This window comes from Peromyscus maniculatus, chromosome 5 (genome assembly GCF_049852395.1).
Source record: "Peromyscus maniculatus bairdii isolate BWxNUB_F1_BW_parent chromosome 5, HU_Pman_BW_mat_3.1, whole genome shotgun sequence".
In the NCBI taxonomy this organism is placed as follows: domain Eukaryota; kingdom Metazoa; phylum Chordata; class Mammalia; order Rodentia; family Cricetidae; genus Peromyscus; species Peromyscus maniculatus.
The window spans coordinates 70,009,267-70,029,091 of NC_134856.1; the positions used below are offsets into that span (position 1 = coordinate 70,009,267).

Below are 19,825 nucleotides of genomic sequence, written 5' to 3' on the forward strand. Positions count from 1 at the left end.
CTGCCAGGCACTGGGACCCAAAAGTGACAGGGCCTGGTAGCTTTCTGACTAGTTCAGGTCTGGGTTTTCTTAGGACCAAGGCATAGTCACCCTGCTTTCATTCCTGTCAGCAGAATTAAAAAATAGCTTGACAAAGCTGGGCGGTGGTGGCGCACGCCTTTAATCCCAGCACCCAGGAGGCAGAGGCAGGCAGATCTCTGTGAGTTCGAGGCCAGCCTGGGCTACCAAGTGAGTCCCAGGAAATGCACAAAGCTACACAGAGAAACCCTGTCTCGAAAAAAAAAAATAGCTTGAGAACATACTACATACTACATGGAATAAATCCTCTGTCAGTTTTTGCTTCAGCCTGAAGATTAAAATGATTTCATGACCTGGTCAGGTTTAACATGCACACAATGTTTGATGCTAACGACAGTGGTACACTAACAGTGTGGACAACTCACCTTAAAAAGTAAACTAATCTGGCTGTAAGTACGTTTAGTGGTTCACATGTGCTGTCTGGATGATATAGAGGGACTTATCAGCCTTAAACATGATAGTGTACCAGATAATTCTCAAGTAGGATTTGATACAGTATCTACTATGAACTTAGGGCTTTGAGAATATGTAACACAAGTATTCATACAGTTTAAAAAGTGGTTCGTGATTCTGTTAGAGAAATGCATAAATTCATTGGACAACCAATGGTAAATTCAATCTGATTGTATCTCTGTCTTCCATATTAAGTGGCATTATTAGTAATTGGCAAGTTTTAGGTGGTCTTTTCTCCATTGTCCTGGCTGGCTGATTCAGAAGAGGTAAGTGAAAATTGGAGCTATAGTGACAGTGGTTATCTCAGGTTCTTCAACACACAGGGAGAGAAGTGCTTCCTTTCTTTTCTTTCTCCCATATTGTCCAAAGAAATGTCACCTTGTTCCTATGCCCTGGATGCTACTGGGTCTCTGGAGAGTCTCCTCCTCATCCCAGTCCTATAATAGGTCCTCTCTTCCTGCTGAAGGTATCACCTTGTATATGGGCTAGGAAATATGGGCTGGGGATCCATGCTTAACTTTGCCTAGCTTTGTTCTGTCCTAAAACCATTCTGGGACATTGGATTAAAATTTCCTCCCTCCCTCCCTCCCTCCCTCCCTCCCTCCCTCCCTCCCTCCCTCCCTCCCTCCCTCTCTCTTTCCTCTCTTTCTTCCTCCATCCTTCCTTTCTTGTTTTTATATGTAACTAAATTAGGATGAACAGTGTCCTTAAACACAACATATCATAATTTAATATCTTACTCTAAAATATGATGCGACCGTTTGCGTTTTCATGTTGGTGGTTTCACAGGCATGGCGTGTGATATCTCTAGTTTCACCCTAAGGAGACCAAAGAAGACAGTAAGGCCTTGCCACCTTCTGAACATTGTCATCTACAAGGTGTACATGGTGTTTTCATAAGTTTACCTTAGTCTGGGTGTTCAAATGCACAAACCCACAAAATGTTATTGACATTCACACGTCAAGGACTGTTGTGCTGGTTGCATTGTGTTGAGTGGTCTTGTGCAGAACATGAATGTTTCTGACCATGTCTACACATACATTTTTATTTAGAAATAGTATAAAATTTAAAGATTAAAAAGAGTTGGGAATATACCAGAAAGGCATGATGTCTCATGGCTGCTGTCAGTAAAGCAGCCGTGAGATAAATAGTCTTACCTTGGTCAGGTTTGTGGATTTTTCTGGATTCCTCATCTGATAGTTTATTAGATTTTTAGTTTTAGAAAGTGGCAGGTTACCTATGGGAACACAGGTAAAATTAATTTATCTTTTAGAACACCAAGTGGCCGGACAATTTTCCCATTTATTTAAAGTATTTTGAGCATGCGAAGACTCAGAAGCTTGGCTACCTATTTGTTGAAATAAGGATAAAGAACACTATGTGAAAAATTATGATAAATCTTTTTTTCCCTCTGTGTATCCCTGGCTGTCCTGGAACTTGTTCTGTAGACTAGGCTGGTCTTGAACTCAGAGATCTGCCTGCCTATGCCTCTCTAGTGTTGGAATTGTGCCCCACCTCTGAAAGGCTATAATAAATCTTCTGTTTTTGTTTTGGTCTCCTCCTCCTTTCCTTCTTCCTCTTCTCCCTTCCCCTCCTCTTCCTCTCCTTCATCTTCTTCTTCATTTTCTTTGAGAGGGTCTTGCTATACAGTCCAGGATGACCTCACATTCATGGCAATACTCCTGCCTCAGCCTCCTGAATTCCAAGAGTACAGACAGGTACCACCACACTCGGCTACCACAAATCCCAAATTCAGAAAAAGAAGGAAAAACCACCCTCCTATATGACAAAACAGGAAATGTGAGTGAGATGTTTCCTCTTGGTTTTAGAAGATGTGGGCAGATGATGATGATGATGAAGGAGCAGCTCACTTTGCATCTCTGTGTTAAGTGGTCTCTGAGATTTTCTTTAACTCAAGGTGGGCTTCGCAGTGATCCCTAAAGTCTCATGAAGTGCTTTTAGTAAATCAAGGGTGAGTGACGCCAATATGAGTTCTCAATCTTAACATTCAGATGTGTGCTTTGTGTGTTCAAGGCAGTGAAACAGTTAAGGTTGAAAAGCCAGAAAGACTTGGCCTTGAATCACAGCTATTATTCTTAGTTGGGATGCTGTTGGGTTATATTCTGTAGTTTGAATACTTAAATAAGGCTCACTTTAAAGCATTTTAATAAAATGGCATGCAAAGAGCTCAGAACCAGAATTTTATATCTATATATGGATGTCAAAGCAATTCAAGGGAGGGAGAATAATGTTTTCAGCAAATTGTGTTTGAATAACCAGGGAAAGGTTATGGGGAGGGAAGGAGAGGCCATAGGGGTTATGAAGGACATCATATGTGTGACTAATATGCTCACTATTAGTTAGTTATGTGGAAATATATATGGGGTCTTTATATATGTAAAAACCAAATTTTATTGGCTAAATATTTCAGTTATAGATCAATAAAACTATAAAAAAGTTTGCAGAATTGGGGTTGGAGAGATGGCACAATGGTTAAGAGCACTGGTTGCTCTTCCAGAGGTCCTGAGTTCAATTCCCAGCAACCATATGGTGGCTCACAACCATGTAGTGGGATCTGATGCTCTCTTCTGGCATAAAGTTGTACATACAGATAAAGTACTCCTGTATAAACTAAATAAATAAATCTTTTTTTTTTGAGACAGAGTTTCTTTGTGCAGCTTTGGAGCCTGTCCTGGAACTTGCTCTGTAGACCAGGCTGGCCTTGAACTCACAGAGATTTGCCTGCCTCTGCCTCTCAAGTGCTGGGATTAAAGGCATGTGCCACTACCACCCATTAATTAAATAAATCTTAAAATAAAGTTTGTAGAAGAATTTAAAACTACAGTATAAAGAACCCAAATAATACCTTTTCCCCCAATAAATGAAAGTCAGGATGCATAAGAAGGAGTGGAGTAAGGAGTGAGATACTATGAACGTGATCAGCAGAGAACTCGTGAACACTAGGGACTGTCTAGCCACTGGCCACTCCTGAAAACTGCAGGTTTACTTTTGAGGAGAGTGTTCTCTTTTTCAGGAGCAACTAGGACATTTTCATATTTTCTGGTGAGAGCCTCAAATACTTTTCTTTGTAAGAGCCTAGCTTCTTTATATTAATTTTTATACCTCCCTCAGATTAGGAATAAGTGAATATTTGGTGAATTGAAAATAAACATGAAACACAAAAGACTACAGCACAAATAAATCACAGAGAGAAACTACTTGATGAGGCTTAGAGGAACCTTTTTAAAAGTCAACTGCCTTACCTGTTTTAGTCAGAGGGTGGTTGACAAGCTGCCGAATCACACTGTTTTCTGATGACCTCAAAAGTAACACAATATCAGTTGGGAGTGTGTCTCTGTTTTTCGCCAAGAACCCATTAGCACTGTAGAGGACCTGTTGATACAAGCGATACAGTGATTATTATAACCCAGGCCATCATTGCCATCCTCAGCGCTTCATGAGAGCTGTTCTGTACCGAGCAACAGACATGCAAGATTATGCATGCAATTCCTTACCATTTGGTCAGAAAAGCTGTGAATTTCCTTAACTTGGAGGGATGGGAAGCATAGAAGAACTATCCCCATTTCTCTAAGAACTGGTCTAGCTCTCCTGACTTTAACGTGATAGGTCTTACCTAACTTGGAGACTGCATGCTGTAGGGGCATGTGTTTTTGGTACTTCTAAATTTAAGACTTTAAAAAGATGAACATATCCCAAAGATTTCTAATGGATAATCACATGTGTTGTTGTGGGTTGAATCATGTCCCTCCAGAATTCATGTTAAAGATGTTCTGTAGTCACATAGAGAAAAAGCCACATGAAGACTGGTTGAGGTGACATCCATCTGCAAGCCAGAAGAGGCTCCATTAGACAACAACCCTGTTCAGGGCACCTTGGTCTCAACTTTTCAGCTTCTAGAACAATGATAGTAAATTTCTTCTGTTGGAGAATTCAGCCTGAGGTACTCTCTTGTAATGAGCCAAATAACATACTTATTAAAAACAACTGGATAAAATGGCCACAGGTAATTCTTAATTAGTGATCAAAACAGCCTTTATTTGGTAAGTCAAATGCTAAGAATCACAAAAGGTTATAATGAAAATGACTTACAGTGTATATATATGTAAAAATTATGTTATATATAATTAAAATTATATGTTATAATAGATAATTAAAATTATATGATAAAATACATATTTAAAAACTTATGTGCTTTGCCTGCCTGCATGTCCATGCACTATCTATGTGCAGTACCCACCAAGGCCAGAAGAGGGCATCAGATCCTCTGGAATAGGATTTATAGATGTTAGCTGCCATGTGGGTGCTGGGAACCGAACCCTCCGGTCCTATGGAAAAGCAGCCAGTCTTCTTAACCACTGAGCCATCTCTCCAGCAACTCAACTTAAGGGACGTGTTATTAATGACAAAGGTCATTGGGACATTCTCTGGCCTCTAGAAGTGGCCAAATGGACAAATATATAGGACTTCTCAATTAGTTTATTTTTCAATGATTTTCTCATTTAGACATTCTTTCTTGATCTTAATCTTCTCTGTAGCTCAGCAATTATGGCACAGTTCTGAGGGGATGGCCCATTATTCTCCACGGAAGGGAGAGTGACACTTGGGTTTAAGACCACGGATCTGAGGTTTGACAGGAGTGCAGTTGTGTTTCAAACACTGTATGAATGCTTCTTTAAATTTAAGACCGTCTGTTAGTTAGCTCCACACATCTGGGGCAGCTCTGCCAGCTGACTATTTCTCTTAGCACTCTCTACTTCATTTGGAGCAGGGAGGGGCATTGGCTGGAAGGGGTGAGAAGAGAGAGGGAAAGAGAAGAGGGGAGATGAAGGGAAAGGGGAGGGAGAGGGAGAGAGAGATGAAAGGAAAGAAGAGAGACTGAGAGAAAGTGTGTGTGTGTATGAGAGAGAGAGAGAGAGAGAGAGAGAGAGAGAGAGAGAGAGAGAGAGAGAGAGAGAGAGATACTGCCCCTCTTTCTTGGACAAAATGTAAGGACAGCTCTGGAAAATGCCTTAAGGTACTCTTTAGAAAAGCAAAGTACAGGTGATCACTGCCAGCTGGTCACTGCAGTCAGACTGGATGATCAGGAAGACAGGCTGACAGAAGAGTCAGGACCAGACAAAGGCAGGACAGGGCCATTGTGACTATCTCCCAACAGCCTGGGTCAGTTCTACCTAGACTTCATCGACAGTCGGCTGAGGAGTCAGTCCCAATTCCTGTGAGTTCTTACTTTGCCGGCATAGTGGTGAATGCCAAAACTAAGCTCCATTCTCTTGGGTCTCCAGAAGTACTGTGATTTCAGGTTATCTTCAAACTTTTCTGCAGAAGAAAATCGAACTCCAATATTAAACATACAGGAAATCCTTAAGTAAAATTGATGGTCAGAAGTTATTTTTTCCCATACAATGTACTATGAATAGAGGGTTTTTTTTTTTTTTTTTTTTTTTTTTTTTTTTTTTTTGACAGGGTTTCTCTGTGTAGCTTTGCGCCTTTCCTGGAACTCGCTTTGGAGACCAGGCTGGCCTCGAACTCACAGAGATCCACCTGGCTCTGCCTCCCGAGTGCTGGGATTAAAGGCGTGCGCCACCAACGCCCGGCGAGATATTTTAATATAACGAAGTCATGAAGATTTGGAATATTAATGGCAAAAAAAAATCACAATCAATCGTTTACTACTGCATCTTACTTTAGAGCAGTCTCAGATGTCAGCATGGATCAGAGTCACCTGGCACACCCGTGGAGGTGCAGGCTTTGGGGGCTCACCCTGTGAGTGCAGCAGCACTTGGTAGGTCTGGGGAGGAAGCCAAGATTTCACTAGCTCCTGGTACCACTCACATTCCTGGTGTGAAGGCCATACTGTGATGCCAGGCTCTAACCCTACAACCCTGTTGGTGTGGCTTTCCTATCTATTTGATTATACAAGAAGTGCAATGGGTTCGTAAAGGCAGTCAACTTTCTGTGAGCATTTCCACATTCCAAGCACCTGCTATGAAATGATTTCCCCCATGATGTTGAGGTTTTTTTCCCTTTTCTGTCTCGTGTCCAGGGGACAAAACAACCACCATGTCAGGAGAAAGCAACACCAAGTTTACCAAAAGTAAATGAGGAAGAAAAAAAATGAATCTACACTTTCATTAAGTGTTTATATGTATGTTATGAATACTTCCACGAGCAGGGAATAATGACTGTTTCAGTTACTTAACAACTCGAAAGTCTTCTTCTTCTTTTTTTTTTTTCTTTCCTATTTTAAATTGGACTGTCTCATTTTAACCACTTTCTTCCTGAGACAGGGCCGCATGTTTCCCTTGCTATGTAGCCAAGGATAACCTTGAACTTCTGATCCTTTAACCTGTACCTCCTGACCGCTGGGATTAGAAGCACGTACCACCAAACCCAGTTTATAAAACATTAGCCATCAAACCCAGGGCTTTGTGCATGCTGGCTGGGATGTTTAATCTTGATCGCCAGCTTGATTGCATCTGGGAACAACTAAGAGACAGGCGTGTGGGCAGGTCTGTGGGTGTATTTCCTGGAAGGATCAACTTAGGGGAGAAGACCCTCCTCCACAGTGGACAGAACCGTCTGGCTGTGGCTCAGATCTGCGAAGGTCGGAGGGAAAAGCCGGCGGCTGTGCCTGTCTCCCTTCACTCCTTGCTCTTGATCCTATCTTTCCCCTCGCTGCTGCTCCTGTGTTCCTATGCGGCATCACAACCTCTTCTTTGGCCTCCCGGCGTGGACTGGAGGCCAGCGGCTCTCTGGAGAGCTTCTAGCAGTATTACTGCTAGATTAGGGCTGCTGAGGCATCCCGCCTAGCGCACTGAGCGGCTGCCAGGTCCTCAGCCTCTCCAGCATGCAGGCAGCCACTGCTGGACTGCTCAGACTATACCACGCAAGCCAATCCAACACCCCCCTTTTGCTCCGTATGTTCACCCTACGGGTTCTATTCCTCTAGAGAATGCTCCTGTACCCTAAGCAAGCACAGCTTTTACCAGCTGAGCTACGTTCCCAGCCTGGGACAGTTTTGGTTTGACAGTGATAAAGTCTCAGTTTATCACTAACATCCTGAATCTGCATGAGTTAGATATGTGGAAATAAGCTTTTCTTTGTTCGTTGTGGGGGCTGGGGAGACGGCTCGGTGGGTAAAGTATTAAAGACCTGAGGTCCTGCTTCCTAGAGTCCTCATAAAAGCTCAAGGGTCCATTCCTGTAATCACAGCTCTGGGAGCATAGGTGGGGGCTGATGAGTCTTGCCAGTCGGCCAGGAGAGCTGAAACAGTGAGCTTCAGGTTCAAGGGGAAGACCCTGTCTCAAAAACAGAGACAGAGAGAGGCAGAGGAACCCATCTGAGGTTGACCTCTGACTCCAATATGTCCATACAGGTAGGCACCCCCTGACACAATCCTCTATACACAAATGAAGTATACACACACACACACACACACACACACACACACACACACACACATATTACATTATTAATTTTTTTTCCTGCTCACTATTTCCTTTTACATTCTAGAGCTGTCTTTCTGTTCTGCCACCAATTTTTCACTTGGGGTTGGATAATTTTTATGGTGATTTATAATCCAAGATTCAACATTTGAGCTTGTACCACGAAGGAAGCAGAAATCCAATCTCCAATCCTGTTTAATTCATCACTGTGAATTTTACCCTACTATAAACACTCACTGGTTTAGGCATTAGGTCCAGTTTTCACTTCTTGAAAACCACATACTGCAGGCTTTGTGACAGCTGTTGTTTTTTCCAAATCATTTAAAACAATTAAAAATCATTGCAACTTTCCTGGTGCCTTCATAAATCCGTACAGCCACTCTGGGTTTAAAACTCACCTATGAGCGTCTGGTCAGTGGCCTGGGGAAACCTGCTTTCCTCATCAAGCAGGGACAATAAGCCCATTGGCTTCTGCAGAAACATGTCCAAGAGGGGCCGGTTGTCTTCGTATTCAATAACTCTAGCATCCACATCTTCATTTAGATATTCATTCTGCAATAGGTTATGAGTCAAACAGAAAAAAAATCACTTAAAATTGTGAATAATGTATAGGTAGATAATAATTACCCAGATTTCCACTTTACATATATTATAATAAATTGCTATCTGCGACATTGCCTTAAACACAAAGTGGATCATTTTGTTTCTCTCTTTGCAGAACTGCTAGCTTATTAAAATCAGCACTGATTATAATCAGGAGACTAGTAAAAGGATTGCTAGTCTCTCAAAATTACAGAGGACTTGTGTGGTTAATGGAAAGTGGTACGGCTGTGTCCCAGAATTTGCACAACGTGACTGGAGCAGATCTTAGGGTGATGCTTTCCCCATTGTGTCTCTCAAGAACCCTCACATGATGTTCAGCAGGGCTTTCAGATCCTGACATTGCTAGTGGGGTGGACATCAGTAGGCAATGGGAATAATCTGTAGGTTCAGATTCAAGGACACCTAGGCCCATGCCTAGGCTCAGCCACACAATCCATTGGAATTTTCTGACTCTCTAAGAGCCTCCCTTCTCATCTCTTAAACCAACTCACCAGATAAAAACACACGGTACACTGATAATAGCTTGTTTGTGAGTGCGTCATAAGATGTGTGAAATAACCACACATGGCCATGAGCCACTGACAACGACCGCAGAAGCATAATGTGGTGGTGTGAATATTCTCAGTCTAACATACATGTTTAAAATAAGGCACAACCTAATCCCTAAAGAGGCAAACACCCCAAAAATATTGTAGCTAGCATTAAACATGAAAGCCATTTCTTGAAGTTTCACAGCTCTTATTTTTGAAGGTAACCTTGGAAGAAGTCTGTAAACCTAGAATTATTTTACTGTTAGACACATTACGCTGACAGCATATAATAGCTTAAATCACAGCTGCAAAGTTCAAAAGAATTTCATATGTTTTATATAGAAAGTCCATGAGGTTAAGGTCTCAACTGATGTAATTGTCATTTCTATTTGCTGGTGTCAAAATCCATTGCATGCTTTTGTGGGAGGTCACACAGTGCAGAGAAGAGTAAGTTGGAAGACAATGACTTCCTTCAAATACTTTTGTTATTATGGACTCCAGATAAACCACAGAGAAAACACTGTTATTGTTACAACCAGGGCTTATAAAGCACTTAAAATAAAACAAAGGACACCCCAAACCATACAATGTGGTGATATATTGTATACCCCAATAAAGCTTGCCTGGGGATCAGAGGACAAAGCCAGCTACTATATTTAACATAGAGGTCAGGCAGTGGTTTCACATGTCTTTAATCCTATCACTCGGGAGACAGAGATCCATCTGGATCTCTATGAGTTCAAGGCTATATGGGAACAGAGCCAGGTGTGGTGACACACGTCTTTAATCCCAGTACTAGGAAGGAAGGAAGATGGCAGGGCACAGAAAGGTATATAAGGCATGAGTAAACAGGAAGTCTCTCTCTTGAGGTTGAGGATTTTGTAGAGGTAAGAACATGGTTGGCTTGTTCTGTTTCTCTGATCTTTCAGCTTTCACCTCAATATCTGGCTCCAGTTTTTTTTTTTTAAATTAATAAGACCTTTTAAGATTCCTGTTACATTACACTGCATCTCACAGGAAAGGTTATGGCCAAATGCTCATTTATCTTTAAGCATATGTGGACACATAAAGCTCATCATTCTTAGGCTTTGGTTCACTTACAGAAGATGGTGAGAAAAGCTGTAAACTGCACTGAGCTGAAGTGTTGAGAATATGCACCCCTGCTCTGCTCTCACTGTCTGAATTCCCTTTAGAAAGCTGGGAGGTGCTCCCTAAGCCTCAGAGACCATCATGGAAGAGGGGAAGGGAAGATTGAAAGAGCCAGAGGTCAGGGAGGATGAGAGGGAAACAGTGCCTTCTGGATATGACAGGACCACTACACCCAAGAACTCAGAGCAGCTGTGTTTGCCTGCACAAGACCTGCACAAGATCAAACCAGTTAACTTTTTAGCATGGGACAGGGAGGAGCTCATGAGCACTCACCTCTAACTGAAGAGCTATGGACAGTTAGTTGGTGGCTTCTGACAGAGGACAAGTCAGTTTTCTTTAAGAGTGTGACTCTTGGTAAATCAACCAAGTTCCATACTCTCACATCTAGAAGTATATGGGCAGCACAAATTGGAACTCATTGGTTGAACACATATGCACACACACATGCATGTAGTCACACATGGGACACAAAGCTGGGAGGAGGTAGGGAGGTAGGGGTGGGCCTAGGAGGACTTAAGTGGAAGCTTGGGGGTGGGGTGGGATAAGAACAGAATATATAGTATGGCATTCTTAAAGAAATAGTAAAAATGGTAAAAATGAAAATATGAAAATGAAAAAATGGATTGGAAGTCATTCAACTCCATATTAACAAAGCAAGGGAAATAAGAAGGTTTGAAGGTTCCTCAAGTTGTATTTTTTATTGCATTTGGAGTGTGTGTGGTCAAGAAGGCCCATATGAGGTGCATCTTGGAGGTCATAACCCTAAGGAGCTTAAATACTTAATGCTAAAAACATCATCTCCTCCCCCAGGGAGATCTAGGATAATGCCACTGAGCCCTCAGATTCACACAATAGAATGGGAGGATTGTGCCATATTATGATAGAGGCACGGACTTCCATATGGCTTCTCAGGCTGGTGCAAATGTAAGCACAGCTTCCTTAGCACAGGTTGGTAACATGGTAAAGGCCACTAGTTTTCATTTTGATCTCACCTCATCTAACAGACCATCTCCCGATCTTCCACACTAATTTAGCAAATTCCTTTCCCCAGCTGGTCACTCTTTGTACACCCTATCATACTTTGAATTAATTTTACAGTATTTCTAGTATTTGTATTTATTATTTTCCATGTCTCTCATTATAATGAAATTTCCATGAAAACAGAAGCTTTCTATTATTTACTTCTGCATCTAGAAAGAATCTTACATATTAAACATTACATGTATGTGCACTCCCACACTAGCTCCATTTACATGTTCAGGCCCTAGCATCCAATGTGATTGCATTTAGAGACAGGATGTTAAGGAGACACTTTGGAAATGAGGTCCTTAAGGGTGGGGCCCTAATACAGTGTGGCTGCTGTACTCCTAAGAGAAGTAAGAGACATCTTGATTCCCCTGCACAGAAGAGGCCTCTGTGAGGACATATGACATGATAGCTATTGTGACTCTGGAGAGAAGCCTTGGGGGAAACCACCCCCCACCAATGCTTTTATCGCAGATCTTCAGCCTCTTGAACAATGAGAGAATTCACTTCTGTTGTTTAAACAAATTTTCTTAAAGTCCATTGCATTTTAACACAGCAGCCCCAGCAAACTAGCACTCCAAGCTTTCTGGATTCTTTCCACCTCTAAGAGTTGTTTTGAAAAATCAGTTTTCCACAAGTGACAGCTCATGCTGTGGAATAAAAGAACACTTATACATTGCTAGTGAGAGTGCAAGTTTATACATCACAATGGATATCAGTGTGGCAGTTCCTCAGGAAGATGGGAATTGATCTATTTCAAGGTCCAGCTATACAACTCTTGGGCATATACCCAAAAGATGCTTCATCCTACCACAGAGACACTTGCTCAACCATGTTCATTGCTGCTCTATTCATAATAGCCAGAAATTGGAAACAATCTAGATATTTCTGAACAAAAGAATGTATAAAGAGACCGTGGTACATTCACATGATGGAGTATTATTATTCAGCCATTAAAAAATGGCATCATGAAATTTGCAGGCAAATGAATGGAACTAGGAAAAAATCATTGTGAATGAGGTATCCTAGACCCAGAAAGACAAATATGATACCATTTGTATACGTTTGGATTTTAGTTGTTAAATCAATGAATGATAACCATGCTACAATTCATAGAACCACAGACAGTAGGTATGGAGTAATAAACTAGAGGGAGCAGATAGATCCCATTAGGAAAGGGAAATAGAATAGACACTTATAGGTTTATGGGGGAGAAAATAGGGGGGTCAAGTGGAGATGGCAAGGGGATGGGGTAGTGGGAAAGAATGTGGAGAGAGAGCTAAAAACAAAGGGTTATTGGAGGAGTATTGTAGAACCTAATACAGTAAAAATCCTCTAAAATATGCAGATGTGAAGGTAATCTAAATGAAATAGCCAAACAGTGGGCAAGACAGAGACCCAACAATGCCCTATTACTGAAGACAACATCTACATAACTCATGGAACATGGAGGTGTTGAGCTGTTGCCTACACAGAGCCTTCACCCCATGTTCTAGTGTTTTTGTACAGGAAGGTGCTCTGCACGCTCTCAAAAGAGAAATGTAAGCACCAAGCCATCCACAAACCCTTTATCTACAATGATGGACTACCTGCAAGACATGCTAGGGTAATGGTGGCACAAAGCTTGCGGGGGTAACCAACCAATAATTGATCGGATTTAAGCCCCACTTCACAAGATGGAAACCATGCTTGACACTGATTGGGTGACTAGATAGCCCAGAGACCTAGGGTAAAGCCAAATAATACCAGTCAAGAAGAAGAAGAAGAAGAAGAAGAAGAAGAAGAAGAAGAAGAAGAAGAAGAAGAAGAAGAAGAAGAAGAAGAAGAAGGAGAAAATATAGTGATAAAATGACTCCTAATGATATAAATGACTCCTGGTGTAATAAACACATTACGTTTATAATTAGAAATAAAGGGTTTCACGCACCAGTATTCCAATACCTGTTTGTTGATAGCATACAGTAATTTCCCAGGCAGAAAACCCAGCCAGTAGGGCCCAGCTGGCATGCCGCCACAATGCCTTGACTAGCACTGGCTGAAACTGCCAGTGAACCACTCATAGGAGCATCCCCAAGAGCTGGAAGGAGAATGTTTGGGATGCTCAGAGCAAACGAAGCTGGGTGAGGCTTGTAGGGAGAGTGGACTGTAGCAGATTACCAGATGGGTCACAATGCCTGGTTTATTTATAAGCAGTGGTGAGGCTTGAACCTGGATGGTGATGCATGAAAGACAAACATTCTACCACCATTCCTAGGCCCCATCAGAAAGCTGGTAGACCTGACGAACACTTAAATAAAACTGCAGGTTACAAAATCACTATATAAAAGCTGGTAGCTTTTCTATAGAGCAACACCAAACTTGCCAAGAACTAGGCACTGACAAGAGCTTCAGAGACATTAACATACCAGGAACAAACCTACAGAAGAAGGTGAAAGACTTCTGCAATGACATCTTTCAGATGCTGAAAAAAAAAAAACAGGCAGAAGAAGACACTAGACAAAGAAAAATCCTCCAATATTTATGGACCGGGCAAAGTCAATCACGTGGAAATGGCTACACAGCCAAAAGCAATCTGGAGAGTCAACAAAATACCCATCAAAATTCCAGTGACATTCTTCAGGGAACAGAAAAAATATTTAAAAAAATTCGTATGGAAACACAAAAAATAGTTAAAGCAATCCTAAGCAGGAAAAACAAAACAAACAAAATAACCAAAACCAAAACCAAAAACTAAACACTGCTGGAAATAAATACCTGACTTTAAATTATACTTCAAAGCCACAGTGACAGGGACAGCATAGCACTGACACAAAACACACACACACACACACACACACACACACACACACACACACACACACACACACACACACACAGAGACAGAGAGACAGAGAGAGAATGACGGCAAACCCAGAAAGAAGCATACATAGCTATAGCCTCTTATTTTCTGAGAAAGGTTTCAAATTACACACTGGTACTGGCAAAAAGTGGATATCCACCTACAGAAGACTGAAATTAGATTCATATCTCTCATCCTGTGAAAAAATAAATTCAAAATAGATCAGAGTCCTTAATTCAAAACTTGGAGCGTTGAAACTGCTAGAGTAAATTATAGGGAAAATACTTCAACATGCAGGATTTGGCAAAGTTTCCTGAAACTGATAAATGAGATTGCATGGAATTAAGAGGAGTCTTTACAAGGAGTTATGAGCAGAGATGTGGGACAGCCAAGAGAAGCTTCGCCAGCTTTAGTTCAGACAGGAAGTTAATATCCAGATTAGAGAAAAAAGTAAAACTTCAAAAGCACCACCTGCCAATCAATAAATGGGCTAACAAACTGGATAGTTTTCAAAACAAGAAACACAAATGGCCAATCAACATTTCAAAAAGTGTTTAACACTCATAGCCATAAGGAAAATGACAATTAAAAAGTACTTTGAGATTCCATCTGACCCCAGTCAAAATGGCTATCTATTATCAGGGGAGAAAAAAAAAAAGACAGCAAATGCTGGCGAGGATGTGGGGAAAGAGGAAATCATAGTCACTGTTGGTGAGAGTGTCAGCTGTTTGGCCAAACTTGGAAATCAATATAGAGGTTTCTCAAAAAAGGAAAAGTAGAGCCATCTGATGACCTAGGTATACCACACCCTGTATGGGACCACAGAGGTGCTTGCACATCCATGTTTATTGTTGTCCTATTCAAAATGTTGTGCCCGTGTTGTGAGACCCCTGAGCAAGATCACCACAGAGTCTGAATTGAATTTACTGGTTGGGGGTTAGAGTTATCATTTTGGGACAGGCCTAGACAAGTCTCATGCTTTGTCTTTGAGTTGCCATGGGGACTGGCTGGCCTACCACGTACTGACTGTGGGGGCTGACTCAGTGGCCAGGCTGTGTCCTTGAGCTGCCATGGAGGCTGGCTGGTCTCACATGTTCACATGGACCCATGCACATAGCTCTAAGTTGGTGAGGGGTCCCAGACAGTAAACTATTGGCTGAACCTTGAGCAGTCAGAGTACGTGCAAAAAGGGAGCTAATGCAAAGACTATATCTTTTGTTCATGGCCCTCCCAGAAACTGCTTGCTCAAGTCTCAGGAACCTGAAATTGAGGCCTGATCTCTGAGAGAAGAATGACAGTCTGTTATGGCATCTGTTTGGTCCTTTCAAAAATAGCAAGGGAATGGAATCAGCCTAGATGCCCATCAATAGGTGATGTACAAAATTATGGTACATACACTCAATGGAATTTTATGTAGCCATAAAGAAAAAAATGAAGTCATGAAATCTGAAGGAAATTGGGTATATTTGGAAACAATATGTTAAGTAAATTAAGCCCACCTCAGAGACAAATGCTAAGTGTTTTCTCTCATATGTGAATTCTAATGTTTAATTTTTTGGTATTGGTGATGGGGTTCAAGACAGGGTTTCTCTCTGCAGCCCTGGTTGTCCTAGAATTTGCTCCATAGATCAGGCTGGCCTCAAACATTAGAGAATACAGGAGAGTGAACTAGATACATTTGACATGAAAGTGGACAGGACTGACTGCTTAGAGTATAAGGTACAATAGAGGGAGGGGCAGGGAATGGGGGAGAGAAGTGGAGGTGGGGCATTAACAAAAATAAAGTTTGCATGAAAAAGCCATAATAAAACCCATTGCTTTCTATGTTAATTAAAAACAGAATTATAGCAATTATATGGACCTATGCTAACTGTACATTTCATTGTAATTATCTTTATTAAAAACTTTAGAAGTGCCAGGCAATGGTGGCTCACATCTTTAATCCCAACACCTGAGAGGCAGAGGCAGGCAGATTTCTGAGTTAAAAGTCAGCCTGGTCTACAAAGTGAGTTCTAGGACAGCCAGGACTATACAGAGAAACCTTGTCTCGGAAAACCAAAACCAAACCAAACCAAACCAAAACAATAAAACGAAACAAAACAAAATAAAACAACAACAACAAAACTTTAGAAGCTTAAAATGAGATCAAATGACCAAAACAAGTACTAAAAATCTTCATATCACATTGAGGGTGTTGGCTCAGTTTCATCCAGGAAGGAAAAACAGACTATGTGAATGATATGGATTCTGAGATAAATGATGATCCTCCAGCCTTGCCCATGTATATCCTGAGCCTGGGATACTATGTGTGAGCCTGAGGGAGGGAACAAGAGATTCCTATCAGGAGCTTCTCAAGGCCTTCAGAGAATAGTTTGGTTGGATTTATGCTCACTGGGTAAAAAGTTTAAGGTCTATTTTGATGTGGTTTCAAGCAATCACTAAACCTTTTTGGAGTTTTAAAAACAAAGATTTGTTTATCAGAGGCTTCTAAATGCATTCAATTATTTCATTAATAATTAAATGAAATGCCTAGCTGGGTGCTGTGGGATGTCCTTCTGTATGTTGTGAATATGTGTTGCTCCCATTGGTTAATAAATAAACTACTTTGGCCTATGGCAGGGCAGGATAGAGCCAAGTGGGAAATCTAAGTAGAGATACAGGGAAAAGAAGGGCAGAGTCAGGGGAGAAGCCAGACATCCATCCATGGAGCAAGATGCCAGCAGTCTGGTAATGCCACGGCCCTGTGACAACACATAGATTAATAGAAATGGGTTAATTTTAAGTAGTAAGATTTAGTTAATAATAAGTCTGAGCTGTTCAGCCAAGAAGTTTGTCGTGGTGATATTATGTTCCCCAAAATATTGTATACCCTAATAAACTTCTCTGGGGTCAGAGAACAGAACAGCCACTAGATACAGAGGCCAGGAAATGGTGGCACTCACCTTTAATCCTATCACTTGGGAGGCAGAGATCCATCCGGATCTCTGTGAGTTTAAAGCCAAACTGGAAGTGAGCCTTTAATCCCAGGAAGTGATGGCAGAAAGCAGAAAGGTATATAAGGTGTGAATACCAGGAACTAGTCTGCTTAAACTTTTGGCCTGGTTAAACTTTTAGGCTTTTGAGCAACAGTTCAGCTGAGATTCATTCTGGATGAGGACTGAGAGGCTTCCAGTCTGAGGAAACAGGATCAGCTGAGGAACTGTCGAGGTGAGGAAGCTGTGGCTTGTTCTGCTTCTCTGATCTTCTAGCATTCACCCCAATATCTGGCCTTGGGTTTGATTTTATTAATATGACCTGTTAAGATTCATGCTGCAGTTTGTAATTAATATTAAGCCTCTGAGTGATTATTTTAGAAGCAGCCTTGGGATGGGGTGGGACAGAAAAGCCTCTGTTTACAGCTGGGTATGGTGGTGCACATGTCTTTAATCCCAGGACTTAAGAGTCAGAGGCAGAGCAATCTCTGTGAGTTTGAGCTCAGCCTGGTCTACAGAGTTCCAGGACAGCCAGAGCTACACAGAGAAATCCTGTCTTAATAAAAACAAAAACAAAAAACAAACAGAAACCAAGCTAACCAACCAAACAAAAGTCTATAAAATGCTTTTTTATTAATTGGAAAGCTAAAATAAGACAAAAATTATCACCAATATGCACACAGTTTTAACAGGGAAGAAATTAGGTCATATAAAATAAGTCACCCCTCTGCAAAACAACTTGTAGTCTTTCTAAAAGGTTTATTTCGAATCACCTACACAGTTTTTTAGATCAGACAACTTATTTCTTTTACTTTATAGTATTAAAAAGTTTGAAATGTAGGCATTACATATCAAGTGCATTTTTATTCTCTGTAAGTACCACAAATTATATCCTGAAGCCTACGTTAGAAACATGCACCACTCTAGGCCGTGAACAGCTGGAGACAAAGTTATCTATATTTCTTTCTGCAGGAGCAGCCAGAACAGTAATTCTTAATTTATTGTTTCAATATGTACTTTAGTTTCTTGCTTATAAAACAACTCAACTTTCAGCTCTCAACCACAGGGGCTTATTAAATGATATATGTAATGGCCTATCTATGTGTAGAAACAAATATGAACATATGATGTTAACAGCTAGTCAGATGTGTTACTTGAATGCATGAAGAAAGGCTATCTAAAGTATTAAGAGGTATATATGGACACTGAGTGGGTCTTCAGTATTCTAAAACCATATTTGAAGTTTTCCTGTGTTTCACCTGGCCCATGGTCAGGACAAATCTCTCTCACCCACCAGTGCTGCAGTCGCTTGGACCCAAGTAAACACACAGAGGCTTATATTAATTAAAACTATATGGCCTAATGGCTCAGGCTTCTTGCTAGCTAGATCTTACATTTTAAATTAACCCATTTCTATAAATCTATACCTTGCCACATGGCTCGTGGCTTACCGGTATCTTTACATCTTGCTTCTCCTGGTGGCAGCTGCTGGCAGCATCTCCTGACTCAGCCTTCCACTTTCTAGAATTCTCCTCTCTGCTTATCCTGCCTATACTATACTTCCTGCTTGGTTACTGGACAATCAGCATTTTATTTATCAATCAATCAGAGCAACACATTCACAGCATACAGAAAGACATCCCCAGCATAAAACAGTGCTTTGTTAGCACCATGCGCCTGTGCTGAATGTCCAGTGGTTCTTAGGGACAGTGGCATTTGTTCTGATTCAAACTACGGTTGATGTGCTTTCCCTCAATTTGAAATGTAAATGAGTAGGGAGGTTCTTTACCACACTGAGCACACAACAGTATGAAATTAAGTCAGAGGACAAAACCCCCTACAGTGCCAGCATGGAGACCCTTTGACAATGGATACACACTTCTAACATGGCAAATGTGATTACACACCACTCAGACTTCCTAACACTCTTTGATTGTTGTTGAGTTCTTTCTTATATGAAAGAAAATCAGAACACACACACACACACACACACACACACACACACACACACACACACACCAAATACAAACAAAACCGTGGCTATTTCCTGTGGAAATTCAGATTGAGAGCTCTTGTAGGACAGTGCCTTCTCATTGGAAATCAGACAACGTCTTTGCTGCCCTAGGCTCTATCAACCATAAGCCTTCTGGAAAATAAGAAAAGTTGACAGTGTGTCTATTACACAAATGTAACAGGGAAGGCAAGGTTGAGTGTTACATCTGTACAATTCATAAAATTGAGGAGACCATGAACTTTCAGCTATAGCTGATTAGGGAGATTTCAAAAATACATTTTTGAAAGATTATACAAGTACATTCCTTGGCCAATAGTCTTCTGTTTTCAGGGAGGGGATCTAGGTAACTATGGAACAGTTTCACATAATTATTTTCAGATAGCATAGATTTAAAGTTCTTAAGATATATATATATATATATATATATATATATATATATATATATATATATATATATTTGTTCTATACTGGGAAAGTATAAAAGCTCTAAATATTATGAAATACCATATGCTGAGAATCGTCCAGGACAAACTAGAAAAACAGTGTTGCCATAGAATATCTAGATGATAAGCAAAAGAAAGGGATATGAGTTATGGATCCTTAGATATTTAATTAATGCTCACAGAAAGGTAGGTTATGAAGAGAAAAGCGGCATGGCTGCCAGGGTGACAGGAGAAGTTCTGAAAGGAAGACAA

General features: G+C 41.0%; 1 protein-coding gene across 1 annotated transcript in view; it reads right to left on the reverse strand.

Annotated features, from left to right (window-relative positions):
- The window catches only part of Myo3a (myosin IIIA), a 176,718-nt gene that overhangs the window by 47,546 nt on the left and 109,347 nt on the right, over nt 1–19,825 (reverse strand). The window contains exons 19-23 of the mRNA XM_042278011.2: nt 8,396–8,549; nt 5,780–5,868; nt 3,795–3,924; nt 1,689–1,768; nt 1,272–1,349 (exon numbers count right to left, since the gene is read on the reverse strand). Of these exons, the coding sequence (XP_042133945.2) occupies nt 1,272–1,349; nt 1,689–1,768; nt 3,795–3,924; nt 5,780–5,868; nt 8,396–8,549 (531 nt within the window). The remainder of the gene's footprint in view (nt 1–1,271; nt 1,350–1,688; nt 1,769–3,794; nt 3,925–5,779; nt 5,869–8,395; nt 8,550–19,825) is intronic.